The sequence below is a fragment of the Poecilia formosa genome, unplaced genomic scaffold, assembly GCF_000485575.1.
Source record: "Poecilia formosa unplaced genomic scaffold, Poecilia_formosa-5.1.2 Scaffold615, whole genome shotgun sequence".
NCBI classification, from domain to species: domain Eukaryota; kingdom Metazoa; phylum Chordata; class Actinopteri; order Cyprinodontiformes; family Poeciliidae; genus Poecilia; species Poecilia formosa.
In genome coordinates, this window is record NW_006800554.1 from 121,852 (window position 1) to 139,232 (window position 17,381).

Here is a 17,381-nt window from a genome sequence, read left to right on the forward strand (position 1 = left end):
ATTAGGCAGGAAGAGTGGAAACTTTAAATACAAAACAGCTTTTGGCTCCTATCTGAGAATTTTCCGTTAACTTTTCAATACTTTTAGACGTAAAAAATATAACTTTGTGTGTGTGGGTTTGGCACAATTGGTGCGTGTGTGTGTGTGTGTGTGTGTGTGTGCGTGTGTGTGTGTGTGTGTGTGAGAGAGAGAGAGAGCGAGTGAGTGTCTGTGGCAGTAAGGATCTTGGCTTCAGCACTATAATGCTGGAATTTCCTCCAGCTCTGTCGCCAGGGCAAGATGGCTACCATATGCCAGCTATTTGCACACACACACGCATACACACACACACACACAAAGACCGCAATCCTGTGAGCACTCAAGTTTGTAATACTGAAGCCAATGTAACATATAAATAAACACGTACTGAACTGCATCATTTGGAGTGGGGGTTGGGAGTTTGGACTTAGCAGAAGTACATCTGCATACAAACGCTTCTCTTTAGACTGTGCGTTGGTGTTTCTCATCAAAGAAGTACATGGCTAAAGAATTAGAAACACACGACTCAAGACAACTACTCAGCTACAACAAATTAAAAACGTACATATTCACACCGTCAGCGAATAAACCTTTTGTTACAATTTCCTGCCATGCAATGAGTTAGCTGCATAAATATCAACTGCAAGATTTTACAATGAATCCACTGTACTGATGAACCCAAAACATCCAAACTAAAAGTTTAACCTGGAACTCCCAAAACATATGTCCTACTTTTCTTTTTACGTGTTGATTGGGTCTTTTGTTTGAACTGAATGGTGTTAAATCCAGGATTTGATTCAGATAAGTAACCAAAGCAAGGAGGCTTTAAAAAGGATAAAACCAACTGGCTCATCCTCAAAGGGGGAAAAAAAGCCTCTATGCCATTAATTGTTGACATATTTCAGTTAGATATTAAGGAAGAAACTCAGTGAAGCCATACATTTCACTGAGATGTGAATAGGGTAGAGTAGTATTTATAATACTGCAGTTTAGAACTGAAATAAAATGTTGTAGGGACTCTAAGAAATAACATTTATTTCCTTAAACATGTTTAAGTTGTTCTACAGTACAAATTAGTCTAATTTATAGTCAGCTAAACAAGATTCAAAATAACCAGTTGTCCCTTGATGCTCTCTGATTGATCAAAAAATATCTGTCGAAATCAGAATAAGCAAGTCAGATTTTGAAGGAAACCAAAAATTATCAGCTCATCTCTAACTTCTGTGGTACTTATTACCAATCTATGAAGGCCTCTTAAGTTCAGAAAAGCAGCACTGCCTGGCTGACCACATATTAGTAAAAAAAAAAAAAGAAAAACACGGAAGTACAGAAACTTAGCAAGGTCTATGGATTAATGATAATACACAAAAAGTTAAAGTTAGACTAACCACTCCTGTAAATGGCTCTTTAGCTTTAGTTTTCATTTTTCGCTCAGGGAAGGTAGCACACGTTGCTCCAGTTTAGCAAGGCTGAAGCCTTTATGCAAGAAAACCAAATGACCACAAACTGAGTTGCCAAGCAGATGTTGTCCAATGGAAGCTTCATGACTGCCAACAAGAAGAAANAGCTGACAGGTTGTGGACACTTCAAACAAACCTAAGAAGAAAAACACACATAAAAAAAGAAAAAAAAAAAAACAGGGTGAAGAAGGGAGATAAATGCAGCTGCAGAAAACATATATCATAGCATAATTTGTTTGAAAGCATGTATTTAAAAGCCAGAGATAAATAGAAGATATGCAGGCATACGTAGTTATAATCTGTGTTTGTGTGTGTGTGTGTGTTTGTGCCAGCCTTATAATCAAAAGTTGGCAGGCAATCTGAAGGGTTGTCTCAGAGATGTTTATAGCAACTCTTTGAACCATATTGCATCGTAGTAAAGCAGAAAAACCATGAAAGTCGTCTCATTGGCTAAGCATGCTTTTGATGATCATCAGTGGAGCTATTTAAGTCACAGTAAAAAGCATCCAAAATAGGATTTTAATTGGATTCAAACATGTAGGCTGCTTCTTTTCAAAACTCGCAGATGAATCTGGTAAACAAAATAAATAAAAACAAATGGCTGTGACCTCCACTGTCTTTCCAATATAAAACGGTTCGCAAAGGTTTTCACACACCTTGAACTATTTCACATTTTTGTCACACCGTGATTTTTATGCCTCCATAAAAATCGAATTTGACTGGATTTCGGCCTGATCTTTGTTTGCCTACGCAGGTGTAAAAAGTTAAATATTTCCTTAAAGGAAAAAAAGAAAAGAAAAGAAAACTTACCTTGACACATTAAATGCTGCGAGGTAAATGTCTCATTAGATTGGCAAAGATTTCATCTTGACCATAGAGGCGAGTTCTTGTTTGGTTGCATGTTCCCGCCGTTTCTGTCTCATCCTAGAAATAATAATAAAATAAAAAAATAAAATAATACGTAAAGTCTCGTTCAAACATACAGCTGTGATCCGTTCTGGGATGTGTGCTTGTCTTTGTGTCTTACCATATGACAAAAATAAGAGAAAGGACGGTGGTAAGTATGAAGATGGAGAACAAAACCAAGAGGATCACCAGACCCAAATTACCATCATCCTCTTGTACAACACCTAATGTGGGAAGAAAGTGGGGGGGAGGGAAAAAAAACAAAAGATTTAAGCAAAACAACATATTGGGGGCCTACCAGGGTGGAAGACGCAAAGCAGCAGGAAGGTGATGAAAACGGAGCAGCGTGTGACTGAGGAAAATTGGGACAACAAAAGGATAACAAAAGCCAGTGGGTGTAGCTGAGTTTTAATAAAAACAGAAGAGATTTCGCAAATTTCTAGTTTGTTGTTTACGAACTAAACAGACTGCCAAAACACTGATGATGCGTTGCTGGATGTAATTACTCCTGGGTTAAAAGTCAATCGGAGGATTGCTGTTCCAGATTTGACAAAGAAACATTCACTGATTACACTTTCATGGGGGAACAAAACTCTTTTATGGACGCAAATGATCTGAAAACAATCAGTTTGAAATGCATTATCAACATTTTATATGCAGACTGAAAAAAAAAAACCTGCAAAAAATCAGTTTTCAGCTTGTCTTTTAGTTCCACTCACTTTCATGCTCCCTGCTCTCTTACATGTGGGTGTTTGTGTACACTTGCAGGTTCCCTGCATGTGTACAGTTTAGAAGGGATAATTGCAACTGCAGGTCGCTTTCAACTCTGTTTCACCCAGATATATGGGTGCTACTATCTAGGAACCAAAAATCACATCGAAGAACACGACACGCTGTAGGAGCAATGTACTACAATTATATGTAATGGAGGATAGGACCAAACAAGAGGTACATGTTTGGTCTTATCTAGACTGTAATGACTGTAAATAATGCCCTCTGAGCTTTCAGCTGCATTAATGACTGATTAGACATTTATACGCAGCCAAAACAAACACAAGAGCTATGAAGCAGATTATCCTGCAGTTTTCCTTGATATCAGGCCAATAAATAGTTAAGAACGCAAGACCCAAAACAAGAATGAGGAGAAATGACACAAGCTGTGCACATCCTCTACCCAGATCATGAAATACAGTCACACATAATGAACAGTTCAGCAAAAAAGCAAAAGTAGTGACATAAAAAAAAAGTTTGGAGAGAAAACAAAGCTACAAAGTACAAAAGTAAGTTTTGAAGTAATTCACAACCCTTGAACCCTTCCACCCTGGAACATTTCTACAGTTAAATACTGTAGCATATTTTCTGGTGATTATCCAGGGAGTCTGAAAAATGATATGGCACAATGTGAAGTGGAAAGAAAAGTGGATCTAGTTTAGAAAGTGTTCCACAAAATAATGTGAAAAGCACACACTTATATTCAATCTGTGAACAGCTCACCCTATGAGATGTTAAAAAAAAACGTCCCTGACACTGAGAGTCTCCCTGTGTTTCAACAGCAGACATGCATTGGGCCCACATCATTGTCTAAACCAATCAGAGATAGCACAGGGCGGGCTCCCATCCTCTGATTGGCTGTGGTAGACCGTGTCAATGTTGTGTACTGCAGTGGACCAGAGGTGAGCAGGCTGGGCTAGTCAGATAAACAGAGAGGCTGTAGGAAAGTTAAGGCCTCAGTCATCTAAAAATCATCATCATAATCTCAGGATATGTGTGTCAGAGCTGTGGAGGATGTGGGCGTTTTAAATTTTGATGTTTTGGTTTTGTCAGTCTGGTTTCTGCATTACACTGATGATAATAATAGTGTTATATTTTTCCCTCCAGCCTAAGAGCACAAGACTTTTCTGAGCGCATGTATCTGTGTGATCAGTCACCCTCCCAGTCCTTCCCACTGCATTTATTGTAAATATCCATAAGATGTTCAGCCTTTAAAATATTTGAACTTACATCGCTTCATTCATTCATTTTATCTTGCTTAGATTTTAGCTCATTGAACCACTTCAAACCCTTTTTCAGTTCCTTTATGTTTGCTAAATTGTTAGTCTTTCATCAGTAAATATTGGCGTATTGAACAGTGATTCAGGAAAAAAAAAGCTAACTTGTAAAACTGCAATGTTTAATGTGATGCAGTTGAACATTTGGGTGCAACTCAATTTTGTGCTGTAGAGAAAAAGCTAGGCACACCAGCGCAGCCAGTGCAAAAAGTTAGTCCAGAAGCATGCAACGTGATCCTGGGCCAAATCACGACGCTATTTGCTCACTAACATTCCTTAGCAAATCTCCAAGGCCTTTACAGAATAGCTGCATTTATTCATAGACACAACTAGATACATATAGGCACTAAATACAAATAATCAGCCAAGTTTTCAGGCTTCTATTTTTAAAAATAGTTGACAAAATTACGTGCAATTTTCCATCCTCTTTACAATTATGTAAATACTTTCCCAAGACGCCATTATCCTTAGAAGCTTTTTTTGTAGGAATTTCTGGCGCTGCCTACATAATTTTAGAAAGAGTTTAAACAGCAGGAAATGTGATTCACCTAATTAAAAAAGCATGTGGAAAACACAGAACGAGTAGAGGCAGTGCTCTAGCTCTACATTTAAAATACTTTTTAAGGATAATGGTAATGAGGAAATTGTATAAATGTGATGACAACTGGCATCACGTTCATACAACAAACACCCGGTTTGTTGCCGAGGAACAAGACTGCCAGGGGTCTGATATTTTAAAGAGACAAGCGGGTCTTACCGTGGGTTTTGGAGGTGAAAGTTTCAGGCGGCGTGCTGAAGAGATAGATATCGTCTGGGTCATCTGAAGGGTGAGTGGTGGTGTCGGCTGCAACGCAAACAAACAGATGCAAACTTTGCCGTCAATGTACCAAATCCCGTGACTCAAACCACAAAAGAAACCTACAGTCAAAGTTAATTATACTTAATGAAATCTGTACGTGTTTCTGGCTGCGCATCAAACACAAGTAATTAGAACCGGCTCATTTCCAGCACTTCACCATTCATCCAGTTTTACTGCGTCCCAGTTTTCTATCCCGACATTGTTGTCTTGAGTCCAACTCTCTTAGTAGATTTGATCTAAACAACGTTTCTTTCATAGTTTCTCAAAAAGTTACAATATCGCCGAAGCTGTATAGAAGGTTTCACTCATTATTTTTGACCTATTTATGTCTAGTCCAATCATTTCAGTCAGCCCATATATTTTCATTTGTCACCAAAAATATCCATGAAATATCCATTAATGTGTCCCACCTCGCCAGGGCGTACGGAAACTCGGGGCGCTCCATTCGCTCCACTGGCTCTCCGGGCTGACGTCGTCGCGGGCCCGAACTTGAACCTGGTTGCTGTGGTGCGGTGTGGCGTCGGGTATTTCAATTGAATTCTCTTCTGTCATCATCTGTTTTTGGACAGACAAAAAGATGCTACTGATGGGACAATCATAACGCCGAATAGAGCAGGGGTGGCGAACCAGTTCGGCATCAAAAGCCAACAATGTGGGCGAGGGTTTGATTGACTTACCTCTGACCAGTGCATGGATCCCTGTGGTCTGTATCGAATATGAAATCTCAGGGGAAACAAAGGGTCCTCTGGCCAAGACGACGGATTCTTCCATGTAACCCATAACTTTGATGGATTACCTTCCACTTCCTCTATGAACACAGACCGTGGAGGGTCTGGTTTCACTGTAAAAACAAACAAGTAGAAAGTTAGAAAGTGAATAACTGAACAAATAGTTGTTGTTTTTTTATTTTTGCAGAAGAAAGAAACATATTTTCTTTAAAAAAATAACAGTGTTTCAGCTCTAATGGACAAAAAAAGTGTAATTTAGAACCAAGCAGTGTTTCCTAGCGTTAAATTAAGACAACTCTCTTTCACATAATTTAGTTTTATGAGACACTCCCCTTTAAAATAAAAAATAAAATTGATAAAAATCACAGATTTCTTATGCAGCCTTACAAAGTTCATTTAGTCTGATTCTGCGGTAAGATGTCTGGGACCCAAGAGCGTTTGTCTCTGTGACTCCAAATGTGTGGATGGTCTGCCAGAAAGCGGGATCTTCTACAACACAGCGCCTGTTGGTGGAGTCCACGATGCACACTTTGGTCGGCTCCTTCTCTTCCTTCCCTCTTGAAAACAAGATCAAAAGTGTTTAATTATTATTACAATTTAAAAAAACAAAACAAGAAAAAACAAAACACAATGTTCTGAATTTGACCGTTCCGATGCAGTAACTGTGTTGTACCTGAAGGAGGTGTTGTACTTGGCTGGCAGGAAGGTTTTCACAGAGTCCTTCCAGGTGCAGCGAACAAATGTGTGATTGGGTACACGGCAGGAAATGCTCAGCAGCCCAGGGGGATCTAACAAACAAGAGTGTCCCCATTATGAACCGAAACAATCAGGAGGGCTTTGACCAGCAGAAGGCAAAACTCCCAGTTCCTTGGAAGGAAAATCAGTTGGAAGCCCCTTCCTGTTTGAGACAGTGGCAGGATGTGGATGGCTTTGTGATGGCTGATAAGACCAGTTTCCTCTGAGGACTAATAGCTCTGCTCCATTTATCACTGACTTCATAAGTAATCTTACTATAAACAGAAAAACATTCATAATTCTACAACGACCTTTCACTGGAATTACACTCACAAGTCTTTCAGTTTATGCCTCTTTCAGCTTTGCACACCCAGAAGACATTTTTGCTCATTGCTCATTTTGTTTATTTAATTAAAAAAAATGCTCAAACGGATTTTTATCTACTGGTCTGCACTAACTGAGCCACTAACTAACATGAATTATGAATGTGCTTTAAGCTATACCGTTATGTCATGTTCTAGCAGGTCCATGTACTGCCTTAACACTTTGTCATGTATGCATCTCCAGCCACTTCCCCATCCACTGTGATTATCTTTTCTTGTCCCTTCTGAATGAAAACATGCCTGAAGCTTGGTCACACTGCCACCATGTTTCACCTTGACTGCTATGTTGGATGTTTTCAGTTTCCCTTCCATCTAAGCAGAACACCCTCCATGATTTTGCTCTGTCCTTTGCATGAGCTGCAATATGTAACTTTTATAAAAATATGCATGTTTTTACATATTTGTTAAAATTACCACCAAGATTGTCTCGTACAATGCGGTCATGACAATGACAGTTTGAACTATGTTATGAATAAAATATCTTTTTTTTATATAAAATAATATTTTTGTAAAAGTTTCATAGTGCAGTTTTATGGTAAACGTTATCGCTGACCTGTCTGGTGTGTTGCATTTGGGATTTGGATCTTCATGATTTGTGCACCAATGTTCTCAAACAAACCTCCCTGTTTGTGTGCAATCTCTGTGGAATGGCTACAATTCTACAGAGAATACACACCAAGAAAAATGTACAACAATTTTGATATTTTTGTTCATAAAAAAATAATAATAATAATAAAAAAAAATATGAATCAGCATTCATCCGCTTCACAGCCATGCATTACTTTCAGTTAGTCTATCACATATAATACCATGAAACACACTGAAGTTTAAGTGATATGAATACTTTTGCAAGAAGACATTTTATATGTGTACTACTACCTTTAAAACCTACGTATATCTGAAGAAGTCAAAGCATCACTTACAGCCCAGTCGGAGTATGACCGAGTGGAGGAGGAGCCCACTGTCGTCATAGCAGCTGTAGTTGCCCTGTGCTGATTGGTCGACGAGGAACAGGACTAAGCTTCCGTTGAATGTCACTTGGTGCCACGACGACACGGAGCTGTGGTTGTGACGCCACACCACAGGGACACTGGACAGAGGAAGGTACTTTATTAATTTTTATGATAGCAAGTGATGTTGGGGAATCTTTCATACTAACTGCGCTCTTTGTCATTTTTGCCACAATACTCGTGAAGATGAAACTTCCTCTTAGTGCTTGCAATATGCTGGTCTTCCTACCTGATTTGTGACTTCCCGCATGCCAGTGTCACGTTGGACTCCAAACGCCCAAACTGCACGTCCGACACTGCAAACACAGACATCGCATAAAACGTTAAAGAGCGTTTCATGCTCGCTTCCAGAATGTGCACGCCGAGCAGTCTGACATACAATGTGTCTGTACTGTCTACGTTAATGTGATTCAAGCACAATCACTAGCAGTCCAGTCAGCAGGGTTACAATAACATGACCATACACGGTTCGGGATCCGGCAGACTGAGGAGTCTTTGGCACGCATTGGAAAGCTGCTGCGGAGTGTTTGTGTTTTATCTTTGAAAGCTGGTTGTAGTCATTTTTGAAATATTACTGTCTTTCAAATAAATCCACTTTGAAACCGTTTTAAAAGTAGAGCCCCGCTGGGACCAATAAAGTAAGTTACACTTTAGAACTCAAATGGTCAAAAGCAGTAAACTACATTTTACTCTGTCTTGTGTCCTGATTAACTTATTATTTAAAGGCAATAAAATAAATAAGTAAATAAAAAATCAGAAGCAGTACCCCAACTACAATATACTGCATAGACTTGTTGTTATGCATGTTAAAAAAATAAAAAAAGCGTAATTTAGATGCAGATATTTATGTAGCTTTGCAGGAAAACAAAGAGCATGTGCGGACCGATATCCGATATCATTATTGGATCAGGACAAGAAGCAGATGTGCTCTGAGCTCGTAGAAAACAATGAGATTTTAATCATTTCATTAGTTTGTTTCTCAATACTGTTTAGTTCAAACTTACATGAAAGGTATGCCAAAAAAATATCACTTTTTGGAACTTGGACAAGGCCTGATCATAAGACAAACAACCATTAGTTTGTTTACGCCATGTGTCCCACAATGCAACATAAACGTGGCTAAGCAGTGATGAGCTTCAGATATCTTTACTGGTAGTGCTACTACTAGTTATGGTCAGTGCTAAATAGATTAAATGCAACTTCTGGATTAGAGTGGACCAGATAATAATTATACTTTCATAAGAATCAGTAATCCAACATCTTTATATCACTTCAGGATTAATATCGAACTGCTAACGGTACCGAAGCTGAATAAACAGAAAATGCCAGATGTAGCTTAACTGCAAAAGTTTGATGATTTCTATCACTGACATGTGGAGAAATCTTCAATGTCAATACTTGCCAACTCAAACAAAACTGAAGGGTGGTGTTGATTTAAAGTATAGCAAGTGTAGTGTTTACTCGAGCAAATATTTGTGGTGGCTGTAGTAATTTGCAAAGAAGATATTCTATCTAGTGTGTGTGAGAGTAGTTGAGCACATGTTTAGCTTGGCTTCGTAATGTGAAAGCTGGCATTTACGAGAGATCTGGGGTGAAAAAAGGAAAAAAACAAAAAAACAGCATAGTTTGGGCTGCCACGCAAACAGCTTCATTAATTCACAACCTCAGCCACTGAGGCATGCAAACTCCCTGCTGGCCTCTCCGACCATAGCAGCAAACAATCTACCCTTAGTTTTATGTTTTTATCTAATCTATTTCAACGAAAAACTGCTGAACTGCAGAAAAGTTATTTAATTACTAGTACTACCTAAAACGGTTCATGAATCTGCGGTGTGTCTGAAATAAACCAATATTTCATGAATGTTTGCTGCAGATCTTTAGCAAACTTGGTTTTCACTGGCAGCTTATATTTAGCGTTTTTTTTTTTTTTTTCTTTGTAATTCTTTCTGCTGATGGCAGCTGCATGAACTGAAACAGCTGGAAATGAGTTTCACAGGGACTTTGTGGTTGCATTTTGATTTCTAAGAGTGAGAGACGAATGGTGAAAGGGGAGGAGAACACGGAAATATATTGAGACCGTCTAAAGTGAAATAAAGTTGTTAATAATGCTGTGGAATATAGGACATAGCTAATCACATATAACAAAGGGCATGGTCAATAAATTTTTATTTCAAGACGGATGTTGTGGGAGGTAAATTACTTTGATAAAACTAATGTCTGGTTGACCTGAAAACTCAAAAGTTACCTTAACAAAGAAACAACACAAGAATTTTTACACAGAAAAAAAAAACAGTTATTAATATTGTGAGTAGATCTGTGGGTGCTGCAACTGCCACCCACGGGTCAAACTAGTCAAGCTGAAAATTGACTAATTGAGCTTGAGCAATTGTTGGATTTCTGTATTTCTAAGTGAATGAAAAATTCCTGAAATGAGTAACATTAGCCAAGTTTCAGTCAGTAGGTTTTACAGTTCAGATAAGAAAACATTAATACATTAAGAAAGATAAAGAAGGATCATGCACATGAATGTACAGATAATAACACAAACTGGAAGCAAAGTATTTTACACATATTTCGCTTGCATGAAACTAAAAAAGTAATCTGGAAAAGGGAAAAGGGAATATTGCATTCAGTGTTGTTTCTAGTCAATATGGCAAGCATACAGTCGGCACCTAAAATTATTCAGCCTCTACTGCAAGTTATATTTTTTTTTTGTGAAAATGTAAAACTGTTCAGTTTTGCCATAAACAACCTGAACCAGAAGAGGCCAAAACGCTAAGTAGGACCAACACCGCAATTATATTAGCCAAATTCACAATTAAACTTCATTGTTCATGACTTGTGCAGTCTGAAAAATATTCAAAGCCCTAAAGAAAATTTTCCATGAGAGCGCACGTGGTTTCACAAGACGCACCAGGAGGCCGGGGACAAAAGACCCGTGATACTCCAACTAAAGAAGACTGGAGGCTGAAACTGAAACTTGTGGGGATACAACAATGTAATAGTCTCTGGGTTTAAACACTATGCAACAAGGTTATCTCACATGGTAAGAAAGAGTTCAGAACAAATCTTGACTTACACTGTCCATAACATCTCGATTACTAAAGTTTACAAATGGTTTTGTTTGTCCTATAATAGACCATTGTTCGTTCTTATTGTCTCACTTTCCTCATCAGTCTTTCCATTTACTCAGTGGTTTTATACAGAGCCAATTTTCAACAATTTTAACTACATTTTCTTTTTTCCTTTCACTACACTCCATTTCTTTTTTTCCCTGCATGTACGTGTGTGTCTGTGTGTGTGTGTGTGTGTGTGTGTGTGTGTGTGTGTGTGTGTGTGTGTGTGTACCTGGGGCCCTGGTGCAGCACAAAGAAATGGCTGGTCTGAATGTGTGTATTCATGTTTTATTGGCAGTGAAGTACATTATTCCCCAAACCCGCAGCGTTCCACTCATATCTGATTCTGCCTCTGGCAGGAGCACCCCAACATGTGCGCACACACACACACACACACACACACACGCATACACACAGACATAAAACAGCACATCCATTCATACACAAAAATGCGTTTATGCACACACTCTCTCTCTCACACACACGTCCACATAACAATGTGCACAGAAAGGCTTCAGGTTCGTCTTGACGTTAAAATCAGATGGCAAAGCAGACACAGAAACTGCAAGCTGGATGAAACTCGGTACTTTCAAAACAATAGAAAGGACCGAGGAGCCTCAGGGTAGAACGGACAGCCTCATGTGAAGGTCAGTTTGTTCACTAATTAAAATGAAAAAAAAAAAAAAGAAAAAGAAAAAATGGAAAGGAGAAAGTAAGAAGGGAAAAAGAAAGAAAGAAAAAAAGACAGAAAAAAGGAAAGAAAGCACACAAGAAAGGAAGAAAGATTTGATTTTCAGAGGCAAATAAAACTTCTTCAGACACAAATTAGCAAAGTTTAAAGTCCTTCTTAGTTTATAAAGTTTAGAAGTCCATAATAATTTATTGTAGCTCTGTCTATCAAGGCTGTGCTTTAATTACAAAACTACAAATAAAACTAACACTGTCAGAAGGACAAATGGATGAATGGATGAGTGGATCAGTGGGGTTAGATTTCACATAGTTCTCTTTCAAATGAATGAAAGAGAAAATAATCACAGGTTACTGGTGTGATTTGCAGTATGCTTTGATAAATAACATATGAATCAGGAAATTGTCTTATTTTCCTGCTGGTGGCTATTAGAAAAAAAAAAAGAAAAAAAGTTTCACCCAGAGCTAAGAAAAAAGAAAAAGGCTGACTTTCATTCAGACAGTTTATTGTCACAGTAAAACAAATTTTCTAAGAATAATCTGACTTGTAATTCCTGAAAAAGGAATGACACATCGAGTTGTTACGAAAATAAAATGTCTGCACTGCTTTGCTGACATTTGCATACTTGAATGTGCAGATGTGCATGAGTTTAGGCACCTGATTGTGTTATAAAATAGGTGAGCGCACAAAAACACAATTTGCCTAAATCGCTTAGTCACAACAGTTTATGAAACAACATCTGTGTTGTTTCATGAATACAGTTTATGCTCCAGACTGTAGGGACTGATCATAATGAAGTGAGGCAAAAATAATAAAAAAAATTTTAAGTTTGCTACCCCGCTTTGAAAAACAAACTGTTGCTCCATTTGCTCTGCTGGTCAGGTTGCTATGTGCACATGTGTGGTCGATGGCTAAGAGGCAACCATCAAACACACATGTGCACATGTGTCATTTCTACATACCTGAAAAATCACCTGTTTGATAGCTAGGACGTTCTGCTTAAACTGAAAACACATTTAAATAATTACACGTTTCACTCCAACACCTGCTGAAACTTTGGCTCTGTTATCCATAGCCAACACAATCGCGTCGTCTTCAAACCATAACAGCCTCTCTGGTTTAATTAAAGACTGTTTTTACAGGTTTTTTGTCTCATGACCTAAAGTTATTACTGAAGGTGTTGTGCTGTAATAACCTTAGTCAAGTTTAAACAAAAAACCGGAGCTTCAGGTAACCATCTGTGGAAAATCAGGGCAGGAAAGGTGAGAAGTACTGTTATTCATTTAATTAATCTTTCCTATAGGGTACCATGACACATCTCTCAGATTTCTTTGCAGCTGAATTAGTTACCTAGTGTGGGAGTTTGTAGCCATTACAGCATACATTACGAGCTCTGACCTTATGAAATTGCTTCCACAAAAAGTGAAAGACAAGCACTGGAGTTGTCAATAAAGAATGACATTTTACACTTTCTTTCATGCTCACTCTAAGCTCTGTATGTGCCACCAAGTGTAAAGGATCCAGAGGAGTCCATGTCAGAATCTCGACAGGATGTGCGTCTCTGTGTGTGTTGTTGCTGGGTTGATGCGAAGGTATGTGCCCAGACAAATGTGCAGCCACATATATTTTCATAAAAATGTAACTGTCGGTTTTGTTTGAGAAGAAAGTGTGTTGAGGCGTGGGTGTGCGTGCGTGAGCATGTGTTACCTTCATCACTCCAAATCTGAGCACGGCTGGGAGGCAGTGACCAAGACAAAAACCAGATGACTGTGAGACAAACAGGACTGGACAGAAGGCCTGGCATCTAGAAAGACAGAGACACAGATGGAGGAGGAGGTTATTTAAATTTTAATCAAAAGTAACCATTTCCTGGTTATGCTTCTGGAAAAAAAAGATAAATACTGCAACCGATCGCATCGTAGTTCTCTTTCACGGGGTTTAAGGCCTCAAACAGGAAACGGTAGTAATTGAGCAGCAGAAGCTCAAGTGAAAGAGCTTTTCAACATCAAATAACAGACTTTTCATAACAATTCATATACAAAATAACTATAAGATAAGTACAGAAAACTGCATTGTATTAAAGGAGAGAAAAATCCTGAAGGTCTGGAAAGAGGTTAGCATGTAAATATATTTAAAACATATGCTTTCCTCATTATGAAATTGAAAAGCAGCCTATTTAGATCCTGCACAGAAAAGACCATATATATATATGTATAATCAATTCAGCAGTGTTGTTTTTCATGAAGCTGCTCAATGCCAAAACTCAATGAGACATCTTCCGTGGGTTGACTGGCACGAAGCACGAAGCATAAAGAACCCACTCTTTTTTTTTTATATTTGAACACAAACACCATTTCTTTCAATGTCAAACAGTTCTATAATTCATCAGGAGCAAAAGAGGAGACGAAGTATGAGCAAACAATGAGCGACAGACATTTAGTTCAGAGAACATATTTACACCTTGAATTGCATAATCAAAGTATCAAAACATACATATTCGCTACCAATATTTTTCACTCTGTTTAATCGTGCTAGACATGTTTGGATCAGGAACATTTCTTAACCTGCAGTACCACAGTCTGAGCCTTCGTAATGTGTCACAGCTCATCCTATTACTTTTTATTCATCACCATCTGTACCGTCTAACCAGAGTTATATTTTGTTAATAAAGTCGAATTAAGCAAGCCGTCTTTAAGTTTTTATAAGCGCTGCTAAATCGTCCCACAGGCTGATTAAAACAGACAAATTAATCTGCTGTTTATTAAGAATGTGGCATCAAAGCCCCACACCCTAAAACAGACGTGCATCTACAATCAGGTTAGTATCACCCTAGTGTTAGCCTAACCCTAACCCCATCCATATATCATTATACTTTAAAAATGTCTCTGCAGTTTTTGTCGCACATGAACAAGTGAATGATGTATGAAAACAATCCAAACGAGTGTTAATCAATTAACACAGAAAATTTATATTATAAAACAAACTATTTAAGATGTAATAGGGGAAATCTGGATGCACTTAAAACTGTCTAAAAATATAAAATAAATATGAATACTTTGAAAGACTTTAAAAATGCAACAGAAACTTTGCAAAGCTAAACATCTTCTGCCAAGATTTCAGCCACGTAGGAATGAGTCAGTTATCGGAATCAAGGTATAGCAAGGCTGTCAACAAAAGGCTGTGGTTATTAAAAACTCAAACGTATTCCATCACACCGTTCCTAAGGTTTAAGCTCCTTTTTAATGAGAAGACGCAGAAATTGCCGGAGGCTCTGTCCCTGCACAACCTCTGAGAGTCATCAGAGTGAGACGACTCCTCCTCTCTCCGATCTGCTGCTTCACACTGCTGGTCAGGAGGCGGAAAAATGGCGGCTCAACTTTTCTCTCATTCGTTTGCCAATATTTCCAAACCCAAAATTCAAGGATAGTGTGGAAATACAAAAACTGTGGTAATACAACAGTTGGAAAACAACAAAACACATGTATGCTAGGCAGCAGCCTGCAGGCTGGTTATCTGTGCAGACAGCCATCTAATTAACTAGCTACTAAGAATTAAATTAAACGTGTTATTGTATAAAAAGAAAAAGAACACAGAGAGGGAGAGATTTATTTTTCTGCACAAGGAACTCTTAAAAATTTAAATATTGGATTGGTAAAGCCAGCATTCAGTCACGACAGGCATTTATTTTTGCCCAAGTCTAAATATAAATCTTCAAAACATTGTAGAAAACAAGATTGCTGTAACTGTAGTAGTCTGGATTATTTTTTGCAACAGTAACATTTATGTTTGAAACCTTTGATCTGACGCCGTCAACCGGATATTCTTTCCCGTTATCACATGAGAATTTTGTAACAGTTCTACCCAACAGGTAGTAACCCAACGTCTACTGTGTGAATATCCCTGACCATTGCAAAAACCAGATTGTTCTCTAATGCCATCTGCAAAGACAATCTGAATTTTGAAGGTTTATTTACGGGCGCTTGAACTGCGATCACTGTGGTTTAGTGAGAATAACACTCCAACATGTGGTTCACAGCATCTCAGCCAAACAGATCATCTGTTATATAAACCTTAAAGTAAACAGGAGAATGAGGTGTTATGTTTGAGGCTGCCAGCGTCTAAGCAATGTGTTACATCTTAGTGACTGATTAATAGTGTTTTATAAAGCGTTATTTACAATATATTACAAAGAGGACTCTTAAGATGACGTGACAGCAACATATGGACCAACAGAAATAAAACTGTTGGTGTTTCATTGTTTTCTCCATACAATTTGCATCACAACATATTTTAATATGACCAGCAGCTGTAAATGTTAAATAAACAAAACACACTGGCACAGCTTGACTATATTACACCTCACATTTATGAAGTTTGACCCCATTAAATAAACACCGACCCGCGACAAGCCTCGCGCATCCTGGGTTCAGTCACAATAAGTGGTTGGAAATTTCTGCAGCCAAGTTTTCCAGACATACATCTTATAATCAACAACTGAATTACAGGTTCATTGTGCTATAAAAGTTTACAATAGCAGATTACCTCCTTCTCCAAATAATTCAAGCAATTAACCAAACTGGGAAAATTGAGTGGCTCCTACATAAACTGGTTCAAAAATATTCTTGACGTCTTTGCCGGGCCCCCTTGTGTCTACCGTGCTACGAGGTAGCACAGCTGTGTTACATTCACCACCGCCACCTCAGAGTATGGGGCAAATTTAAATCTCAGCTTTCTCACTCGCTTGCTTACATTGCCCCATTTTACTGTTAAGCTGCTGAGAAACAGTCCATGAACAAAAACTCAGTGGGAACACAGGATGGTATTCATAAGCTATACAGTGATGAGAAAAAGTAATTGAATGTCTGGCCTTTAGTGTGTGACCTTAACCTCAATTACACATGGGTTATGCTGCAAAACAGAGATGCAAATCACACCAGAAGGTCCTCCTCTTTATGGTTAAAAATGTTTTTTTTTTCCCCTTAGTGGTCTAGTAAAATCCTGATATAAATCTAATTGAGACGGTGTGTCACAATTTTAAACGGTTTGTGCAAGGAAAATCCTTCCAATGTGGCCTAGAAAAAAGTCTGCAAAGAGCAGGTCAAAACACCTCCACAGTGACATAAGCATAGCTAAGCAAAGCACAATTACTTATTCACAAGATGCTCAAGTTGACTAGGATGATTCACTCTGGCAACGTTTTTTAAATATGATTTTTTTTCATTCATTTAAAAAGTTTGACAAGCAAAACCAACTAATCTTTAAGGAAAGGTTTTGACAGTTCACTTTGTTCATTGTGCCCAGAAGCGAAAGACCTACATTCATCATTTTCGATTTTTTTTTTTTTTAGTAGCATAAAAATAACAACTTTTTTTTTCACATGACTAAACGTTTCCAGTATAATGGAAGTGTTATCGTAATGTTTTTGGTTTT

The 17,381-nt window shown here is 38.2% G+C and overlaps 1 protein-coding gene across 1 annotated transcript in view; it reads right to left on the reverse strand.

Annotated features, from left to right (window-relative positions):
- Nucleotides 1-1,583: 1,583 nt before the first annotated feature.
- The window catches only part of il11ra (interleukin 11 receptor subunit alpha), a 42,280-nt gene continuing 26,482 nt past the window's right edge, over nt 1,584-17,381 (reverse strand). The window contains exons 2-12 of the mRNA XM_007541532.2: nt 13,659-13,755; nt 8,377-8,443; nt 8,061-8,227; nt 6,693-6,807; nt 6,407-6,576; nt 5,969-6,132; nt 5,702-5,846; nt 5,190-5,276; nt 2,506-2,608; nt 2,289-2,402; nt 1,584-1,614 (exon numbers count right to left, since the gene is read on the reverse strand). Of these exons, the coding sequence (XP_007541594.1) occupies nt 2,324-2,402; nt 2,506-2,608; nt 5,190-5,276; nt 5,702-5,846; nt 5,969-6,132; nt 6,407-6,576; nt 6,693-6,807; nt 8,061-8,227; nt 8,377-8,443; nt 13,659-13,755 (1,194 nt within the window). The 3' untranslated portion in view covers nt 1,584-1,614; nt 2,289-2,323. The remainder of the gene's footprint in view (nt 1,615-2,288; nt 2,403-2,505; nt 2,609-5,189; nt 5,277-5,701; nt 5,847-5,968; nt 6,133-6,406; nt 6,577-6,692; nt 6,808-8,060; nt 8,228-8,376; nt 8,444-13,658; nt 13,756-17,381) is intronic.